Source organism: Prinia subflava, chromosome 13 (genome assembly GCF_021018805.1).
Source record: "Prinia subflava isolate CZ2003 ecotype Zambia chromosome 13, Cam_Psub_1.2, whole genome shotgun sequence".
NCBI classification, from domain to species: domain Eukaryota; kingdom Metazoa; phylum Chordata; class Aves; order Passeriformes; family Cisticolidae; genus Prinia; species Prinia subflava.
In genome coordinates, this window is record NC_086259.1 from 8,504,959 (window position 1) to 8,513,729 (window position 8,771).

Sequence of the window (8,771 nt, forward strand, 5' to 3'; positions counted from 1 at the left end):
AATTCACCGCAGGAAGGAAGGAGGTGCTAGGGGAAGTGCACGGAGCAGGCACCACCGCCTCCAGCCCACACTGCATTTCCAGCGAGTGCGCCAAGGCACAGGGACAAATGACTGCCAGCCTTGCCACAGCCCGCTCCTCCCATGCAAGGCACACGGCTTGTTTCACTCTCCAAAAAAACCACAAGGCCTCTTTTGTTTTTCGGCAAGCAACAACAGCGGCCTTTTAGCAGCTCTTAGCTGGCAGAATACACATCACACTTCACCCACTGACCCCGAGGTGAAACTGAAACAGCTCCACAAGTGTGTGCATGTCCTACCCGGGATTTCTGCACTACAGGGGTTTCCTCAGAACCTGAGCCTCCCTGCTCTCCCTCTGCACATCCCACTGGAGATGCCTCCAGCAAACCCTGATCTCTCCCCTCCCGGGCCAACTTTCTTTTTTAGCGGAAAGGACACACTCAGAGCTCACCCCAGGAACACACAGACCAGACGGAGAACACAAGGTGCTTCCAGCTTCCTCACTCCCAGCCCTCACAGTGCGCTCACAGTCCCCTCCCCGCCTCTGCAGTCCCCCCGTGGCGGGCCCGCTCCGCTCCCCGTACCTGTTGCAGCCCCCGGCGCGGCTCCAGCCGGGGCTCTCCAGCACTGGCCGCTCTTCCCCAGCCCGCAGGAAGGACGCGGGCAAGGCTCTCGCTGCCGGGGGCGGCACCGCCGCTGCCGGAGCTGTGCGAGCCGCCCCCGCTGACCCCGGGCAGGGCGCAGCTTCCCCGCTCGGCAGCGGCGCTGCCTTCAGCCGCCGGCGGGGCTGCGGGGAGCCGGCTGCGCTGCCCGGCCATGCACGAAGCCCTGCCTCCGCCGGCTCCTCGGGAACCGCCGCTTCCAAGCGAACTTATTGGGCTTCCAGATGTACCTGGGGGGCAGACGAGGGGAAATTATGTTTTGCAATGTCGAGTGTGCAGTAACTATTCCCTGAGTTAACCGCATTTGACTTGCTCTTTTGTCGGACCAAACTCCCCGGCTCCTGTTGGAGTCATTAATCTGTACCTTCCCATGGTTTGCGCAGAACGAAGTTGGTTTGTTTCTCCCTGTCCACCCCCTTCGCCCCCACACGCAGTCCCTAAAAACCCAACAATTAAAAATGCGGATTTTCCCTTTAATTCCCCTACATTGTGTAATTATATTCACATTAGAAATCAATCAACACTGGTCATTACCATTAGTGATATGCTCATAAAGCAAACACTAGACATGCTAATGAACTGAATGAAACATAATTTCTTGTTGTGTAAATTCATGCTCAACGCTAATCAGCAATAAATTCAATCAGACATTACATACATCAACTGAAAACACATTAAAGCAGGGTACGGAGCAGCGGCTGCTCATTTCTGGGGGCAGCGCGGCCCCGAGCAGCCCAGCAGTGCCACGGCCGCGGGGGCCCTGAGGGGACACGGCCTCCCTGCGAGGGATCCCTCGGCTGTGGGGCCGTTCGTGGCTCCCGCCCGCTGCCTACCGGCCCTGGCGGGGCTGCTGGACAAAACCAGTCCCTTCTCTGCCTCGGGCTCTGCGCAGCCTGGACAGCGGTGACCGCAGCCAGACCTCCCAGTCTGTCCGGCCTCGCCGCTTAAAACAGCGCCTATGTCCAGTTCCTCCGGCTGGGTCACCCCCTCGGAGCCCGCTCTCCTCCCGGGGCCCGCCCGCGGCCCTGCGGCTCACAGGCCCCGGCGCTGCGCAGGCAGGAAAGCGGCCCTGCCTCGCCCGCCCAGGTGCAGGCGGTTTGCAGGACACGAACGGGCTCCGAGCAGGTGCAACCAGGTGCTCATTTAACATTTCCTCGCCATAAACTTGGGGCCACAGCACTGGCCACTCATAGAGGTGGCGATGACTGCGAGCAAGGCTACGACTGGCTGGCCTGGGGAAGCCCAGCGCCCTGCTCGCCCCGCCGGGCGGCGCCGGCCCCGGGAGGCTCGGCAGGGATGGCTTCCCCCGGCCTCCCGCCGCGCCCTCCCGCCCCATCGGGGGGCACCTTCACGGCCTGCCTCTCCCTGCCCGCCGGGGGTGCAGGGATGGCAGAAAGGGGCTGTTTTTGAACACAACGCCTCTGCCGAAGTAAATCACCGGGCCGCAGCCCCGCCGGCCCTCGGACACCGCGGCCGGGGGAGCTTCGGGCCGGGCTGGGGCGGGGAGGCAGCGGGACCCGCCCGCCCCTCCAGGGCACCGGCAGGGGCTCCCGGGCCCGCCGAGGCGGCCGAGCGCTGTGGGGGTTTCGGTGCGGAGGCGGCTTTACCTCCTCAGCCAGAGCTCTCGGCCCGCCGCGGGGCCTCCGGGCCGCCCCGAGGCGCGGGGCTCGCTGAGGGGAGCATCGCTGAGCGGGGCGCGGGGCTCGCTGCGCGGGGCGCGGAGCAGGCGAGGCTGTTTTCAGCAGCCACGGCGGCGTTTTGTAACAGCCGCAGAGAAGCGATTTGCTGCGATCGGAGTAATGTAATTTCCAGCTGCACAATATTAATGAGACGCTCAGAACCAGGGGAAAACTTTAAGCGGAAGGTGGCGGGTTTATTTGTTTCGCGTTAAGGGAGAGGAGGGAAAAGGAAAAAAAACAAAAGACAAGCATCAGCATCATCAGCCCCCGCACCTGCGGCGATCGCCGGGATCCCCCGCGGCGGGCCCAGCCGGGAGCTGCTGCCTGGCTCCGGCGCGATGAAGGCACAGGGCCGCCTTCCTTTCTCTTGCAACCTAGTAATTTTTGTTCCTCCCCCCAACCCCGCTTTTTCTTTCCCCCACTGCCCACTCCCCGCGGTCACGGGAGACGAGGGCCGCTCCGCTCGCCCTGACCATGCTGTTCGGGAGAGGAGGGGGACGGGGCTGGCAGCCGGGCGGGAGGGAGGCGGCGCGGTGTGAGGAGCTTCAGGGGAGAGTAATAAAGAGTCTCGCGTTGAGAGGAGCATGCGGCCGGAGGATGCGACGTGGTGCTTGGCTTGAGCAGTTTGTAAGTCCAGGTGAACGCAGCCCGGCTGCCTCCCGTCATTATTCCTCTTCACAGGAGTCAGTTGTTTCCCCGCACGGCTCCGGGCCGGCGGCCGCGGGTGCCGAGGCTCCCGGCGGGGATTGGGGGGCGCCGGCCCGCGCCTCCCCTGCTCCGGCGGGCGCGAAGCACGGCCTGGGCCAGGCGGAACCGCGGGGCCAGAAGGCGTTTTGGCCGCTGCTCCGCAGGGTGACAGAGCAGTAGGAGCTGACAGCAGGCTGGTGTATTCCACTAGGAGTCTGAGGGCCGCGGCCATGCCCGGCTCCGGCCGACCCCGCTCCCCACCGCCGCCCCCTCGGGGAGCGCGTCCCCGCCCGCCCCGCCGGTCTGTTTCCGGGGCAGAACCTGTGAATAAAGCCAGAAGCGTTGCTTATTGTGCTTCTATCCATCCCCCCCTTCTTGGAGGTAATTAAATTCCTTCCCGGGAGCGGAGGATTCGCGCGGCTCCGCCGGTACTGCAGCCGGGGCAGCCCCGCTCCAGCCGCCGCCGCTGCTCCACGCACACAGCCCGGGGCTCGTTTCACCGATTTATTTCACATTAAAGTTTAGATACAATCGAAATCCTCGGAACGCACCTTTTAATAAAAGTAGTAATCTCTTTGAGTACTGCAAAATTATAGCATTTATATCTTCAAAAGACGGTAAACAAATAATACCAGCGAATCAATAGTACCAGCCTCGAGTGCACATGGTCAGGTGGTTTTAGGCGGCCGTATAAAATGCGATCTGGTTTAAAGACTATAATACAGATAAATGCTACAAATAAATGGATATCAGAGACGGCGTGAAACTTCCTCCCATGGCCGGGTGCGCTCGGGCTGCCGGCACTGCCCGCGGGGCGTGCGGGCCCCGGGCGGGGGAGCGGGGGCTGCACCCCCGAGCCGGGCCCGCTGCAGCAGCCCCGGGCCCCGCTCAGCCTCCTCCCTCCGCCTGCCTGCATTGAGAAACCTTATTTCTGGTTAAGAAAAATAAAAGTCCCATTTAAACTTTATTGAATTAAAGCAAAAATTAATTTTCCATATTCACACATATATTACAGAGTAATAGTAAAAGTTCAATATAGTTCCTGGCGTTTAGTTGGGCCACGTTGTACAAGAGCAAAACAAGCATCAAAACATTTAGCAGCCTTAAATTTCACAATCACTCAGAATTACATAGAAATATTGAAATACTCTAGTCAGCCTTGGCTGTGGATAGTTCTTCACGTAGAAATTTTTCCTTTTGCCAGCCAGTACACAGCAAGAATTGCATTTTCCCTTCCATCATGGCATCCATGTATTCAAAAAAATACTTTGCTTTTTTTTCCTTTTTAAAAGTTAAACTCAGAGAAAGAGTCAAGATTAACATGTTTTAAAAACAAAACTACAAAATATGCTGTAAAGGACAATGAAAATATCTAAAGTCTACTTGTGTGAGGCAGAAGCCATGGGGGAACAATGGCAGATTACACCAATGACACAGAGATGGGAACTAATTTTGTGGGAGGAGAGAGAAGAATATAAATGGGGGTTTGATCAATTATAGTGTCTCCCGCCTGTTGGCTGCAACACAACAAAAATAAGTAGTAATTCTTCAAAGCAGGTGTACACAAACCTAAGCAGGATTAAGCTTCTTTAATATTTGAATGTAAAAAGTCTGCTGTCCATGACTCTTCAAACCCAGCTCTGACTTGGGAATTTGTAAGAGATTTCTCCCTTTTCTTGGATGAGAAGTGATTTAAAGCGGGAACACTAGAAATCCAGAGAATGTTGAATACTTCCAGCCTCCCATCAAGTTTCCTCTCTCCAGTTTTAGATAAGCTCTGTCTCCTTTCTCCATCTGAATCAGGACTCCATTGCTAGCAGCTTCTCGGGTCACATCTTGGTCCCCTGCAAAGGCAGAAATCACTGGCCACCCATTTAGCATCAAACTCACCTAAAGAGCAAGATAAAACAAAGCCCTCTGTCAATTAAAGTCAGACAATGACACCGCTGGGGCTCGCCTAACAGGCAAAATGCTTAGTTAAGGAAAGGCCTCTTTTGACAGTTGAAACTCCAGCCCCATAAAAAAGAAATACCAATCTAAACCCAGCTAAGGTATGTTCTCCAAAGGAAGAAGCCTTTCACCCCTGTTTTAGACCGACAGCCACATCAAAACACACGGTGCATATAAAGAAGGACATTGATCCTATTTTGGAGAATTTCAATAGGGTGCCTGTGTTTTCAGGCTATGAAAAGAGGTCTGCTTGTACTTATTGAGAGATGGCTTTATACGAAACCTCAGAGACAGCGAGGAGCAGAGCCACCGCCGCGGAGTCAGGGCCTTTGAAGTGTATTCAAGGGGTAGTTTTCCTTTGTTAGGCAGCAAAGACAATATGCCACAACACAGTCAATAAGCTGTGCTAAGCTCCCGTTAATGATCCCGGGACTGCTGTACCCGGCATTAAAAATGCACTACCTGCCCAATGTAAAGCTGTTAAGCCACTCGCAGCAGAACGGTGCTATATAGCTGTCCATCCACCTTTGCAAAGTGCATCATTATGCAGTCAGATTCCCTGTCTTGATTATGCTACCTGGCTTCAGGCCGATAATTTATTAATCCTACCTAGAGCAGCGTATGCACCAAACCCCACAGAAAAGGCAGGTACGTATAGGGTAGCTGCATAGACATGCACAGATTCATTATGGTTTCCATGCCATAGGCACCTCCCTGAGCCCCAAATCCCTAGGAAACCTTCTGCCACAGGAGAGTGGGTGAGAAGCCCGCCAGGGGCCGCGGTTTCTGTGCAGGGATGCTCCCGCCAGCGCTCCGCGGCACGGGGCAGTCCGAGGGCCCGGGCAAACCGGGAGGGGGCGGCCGCCTCCCATCCCGGGACGGCTTGTACGGACAGCGGCCGAGCGGAGGCCTGGTGGGGCTCCGCGGCCCCCTGGGCACCGTCCCCTCGAGCGGAGGATCGCTGCAGCTCTGCGCTCCCGCCGCGGCCCAGGGGCACGTCCCGCCCCGCCGCCCGCACCGCCCCGGCCCCGCCGGGCCGCCGACCCGTCCGCTCCCTCCCGCGGAGCCCGGCGACGGCGCTCGGGGCTGACCTGGATGGTTTGCCTGTTGTACACTTTCACCACGTGAAAATTGAAACTGTAAATCCCTTTCCTGGGCGCGATGAAAGTGCTCCGCTCCGAGTCGAAGTTGCTGCCGATATTCACTAGTACCTGTAAGGGAAGGGCACCGTCAGCACCAACGCGGGGCCACTGCCGCCCAGCCCCGCTGCCCCCCGGCCCCCAGGGCCCCCCTCCCGCGGGCAGGGCCCCGCGGGGCGGCGCGGCCCCGGCCCGGCCCCGGCAACTTCTCCCGCGGCGGCGCGCCCCGAGCCCCGCGCCCCGGAGCGCCCGAGCCCCGCCGCACCCGCCCCACCTGGTCGAAGTAGATGATCATGGTGCGGTTGCTCATCTCGGAGGGCTCGTGGTTGGTGCTACGGATGGCGGAGAAGGCGACCTTGGCGCTGCCGGAGCGCACGGAGATGCCGAGCGCCGTGCCGGTGGGGTCGGAGGTGGGGTTGGAGTCGCACACCACGAGGCACTTGCCCTCCAGCACGATGGGCTCCGTCTCGTTCTGCCCGCACGCCAACCACGCCGCGCCCAGCAGCAGCCCCAGCCCCAGCCCCAGCCCCGGGCCCCGCATGGCGCCGCGCTCCCTTCGCTCCGCGCCGGGCGGCACCGTCCGGGCTCCGCTCCGCTCGCTGCCCTGCCCCGCCGCGCTCAGAGCGGGGCCGAGCGCGCCCCGCCGGGTGGGAAGCGGCCGCGAGGAGGCACGGGAGCGCCGGCACACATAGCGCGGCGCGGAGCGCTGCGGTGCGGAGCGGGGCCGAGCGGGTCGGAGCGGAGCCGCCCGCCGCGCCGAGCGGGGCTGAGGGAGGCGGCGGGAAGCGGCGGCGCTGCCGGGGCTGCCGGCGAGCACAAAGACGGCGCGGGGCGCGGCCCCGCCTCCCCACCGGCCCCGCGCTGGCGTCAGCGCCCCGCGCCCGCCTCCGCCGCGCCCGGCCCAACCGGCGCCCGCCGCGCGCCGCCGCCGCCAATGGCCGCGCAGTCCGCGTGCCGCCGCCCGCCGCCGCCGCTTTTGTGGGGCGGCGCGGGCGCGGGCGCGGGAGCAGGGGTCCGGCAGCCGCCCGCACCGCACCGCGCGGTACCGCGCATCACCGCACCGCACCGCACCGCACCGCACCGCGCGGTACCGCGCATCACCGCACCGCACCGCGCGGTACCGCGCATCACCGCACCGCACCCCGTAGGTAGGAGCGCCGCGCGGGGCTGAGGCAGGGCGGGGCTCCAGAGCTCCCGCGGAGCAGCTCGGACCGGGGCGTCGTGCAAAGCCGGGCTGAGGGCCCGTGGGGCTTTCCGCGGTGCAGCTGGGCGAGGCGGGCTGGAAGGAAGCCGGCTGCTGTCGGGGCAAAGGCCGGCCGCCGTCTCCAAGCGGCCGTGAACCCCGCGCCTCTCCCGCCGGAGATCGCACCGAGCGATGGGACGCCATGGGTCCCCCTTTCAGAAGGGTCCAGGCTCCGCTGTCTTCTTCAGCCGCCTCGTTCGCATCCCGGCGAGGAACTAAACCGCAAGGCGTCCTGAGCAAGACACTCCGAGAGCGTCCGGAGCCTTTCCTGGGCGGCAGAGCCCCGCTGACAGGGACCGTCCCTCTCCGTGCCCTGCCCCGCCGCGGGACCCGCCCGGAGCGCGGGGTTAGGGTCGTCCTTGTTTCCGAACGTGCAAAGATTGTTTCGTCTCGGCGGACGCCTGACCTATGTTCTTTCTGGATGTGCTGTCAAAAAAATCTTCATCCGGGATTGTAAATGAAGAGATGAGAAACAGACGACCGGAACAGAATTATTTTCTAACTGGCAGATCTGTTTACAAAGTTAAACTTCAGAGATAAAAACTTTTATGGAGTTTGTAGCATCTTCTCTGGGAAACTGTCCTCCAAAACTGGGCTCCAGTGCAAATCATTATGAATTTTGGTAAAGGCTTTACTTTATTTTATTGTGCTGTTCTAATTGTGTGATCCGTGAGATTTTTTTTACCTGGGAAAGTGCTCTCTCCCCGAAAACCGCCGTAAATAAAACTTTATTGCTCTGACTGCCCCGCTAAGTTAAACGCGTGTCTGTGAAGTTGTTCAGGCAGGCTGTGAAGTGCCGGCTCTGCCCGCGGGTTGGGACTGGCTGGCTGAGAGGGGACGGATGCAGCGGGAGCCAATGGCAGCAGCAGCGTCCCGGGGAGGGTCCGAACACCCCGCACCTCAGATGGGCAGCGGAGACGCGGTCTGCAAATCAGGGTGGTGGCACAACGATGATAGGGGAAGAACAGTGGTCAGAATGGAGCCGTGGAGATAACAAAATAGAAACAAAAATTCTCCCGAGAAATAGAAAGTGAGTGGGTGGAGCCACAGCGTGTTAGAAGGTGTGTTATGTTTTACTTCGAGACATGAGCTTAAGATTTACAATGTGTTATTGCTGCTGACAGTCTTAAGTGAGTCTGAAATCAGAATCAGAAACTTTAAAATAAAATTAATATTTCTAATTGTATTTTATATATTATATTATATTTATTATAACTAATAAGGCTAAGCCAAATTAAAGTTAGTGAAAATGAGCATTTTGCATTCTTGTCATTTTGGTGAGATGCCTTGGGGAAATGGAAACTGAAGGAGCACGACTCTGCCCTTTTAATTTTTTTTGAGTGCTTGGCTCAAAGAAACATACATGTTTTTCAACACACGACTCATAAAAAAT

At 59.2% G+C, this 8,771-nt stretch overlaps 1 protein-coding gene across 2 annotated transcripts; it reads right to left on the reverse strand.

Annotated features, from left to right (window-relative positions):
- Positions 1-3,971: 3,971 nt before the first annotated feature.
- On the reverse strand, positions 3,972-8,529 carry CBLN1 (cerebellin 1 precursor). 2 transcript variants are annotated; one of them, XM_063410919.1, is made up of 3 exons: positions 6,410-8,529; positions 6,088-6,207; positions 3,972-4,890 (listed from the first exon to the last, which is right to left on the reverse strand). In XM_063410919.1, the coding sequence occupies exons 1-3, from the start codon at positions 7,520-7,522 to the stop codon at positions 4,876-4,878; spliced, it is 1,248 nt and encodes a 415-aa protein (XP_063266989.1). In that variant the 5' UTR covers positions 7,523-8,529; the 3' UTR covers positions 3,972-4,875. The 2 variants fall into 2 exon arrangements, with proteins under 2 accessions (XP_063266989.1, XP_063266988.1); XM_063410918.1 differs by having other exon boundaries at positions 3,972-4,936; positions 6,410-8,525.
- Between the last annotated feature and the right edge of the window lie 242 nt (positions 8,530-8,771).

Bases quoted from the DNA above. Each gene is read 5' to 3' on its own strand.
- CBLN1 (XM_063410918.1), bottom strand. From the start codon at position 7,522: ATGGCGTCCCATCGCTCGGTGCGATCTCCGGCGGGAGAGGCGCGGGGT. The intron at 6,208-6,409 runs GTGGGGCGGGTG...CTTCCCTTACAG, and splicing joins TGATCATCTACTTCGACCAG to GTACTAGTGAATATCGGCAG. The intron at 4,937-6,087 runs GTCAGCCCCGAG...CTTGCTCTTTAG, and splicing joins ACAACAGGCAAACCATCCAG to GTGAGTTTGATGCTAAATGG.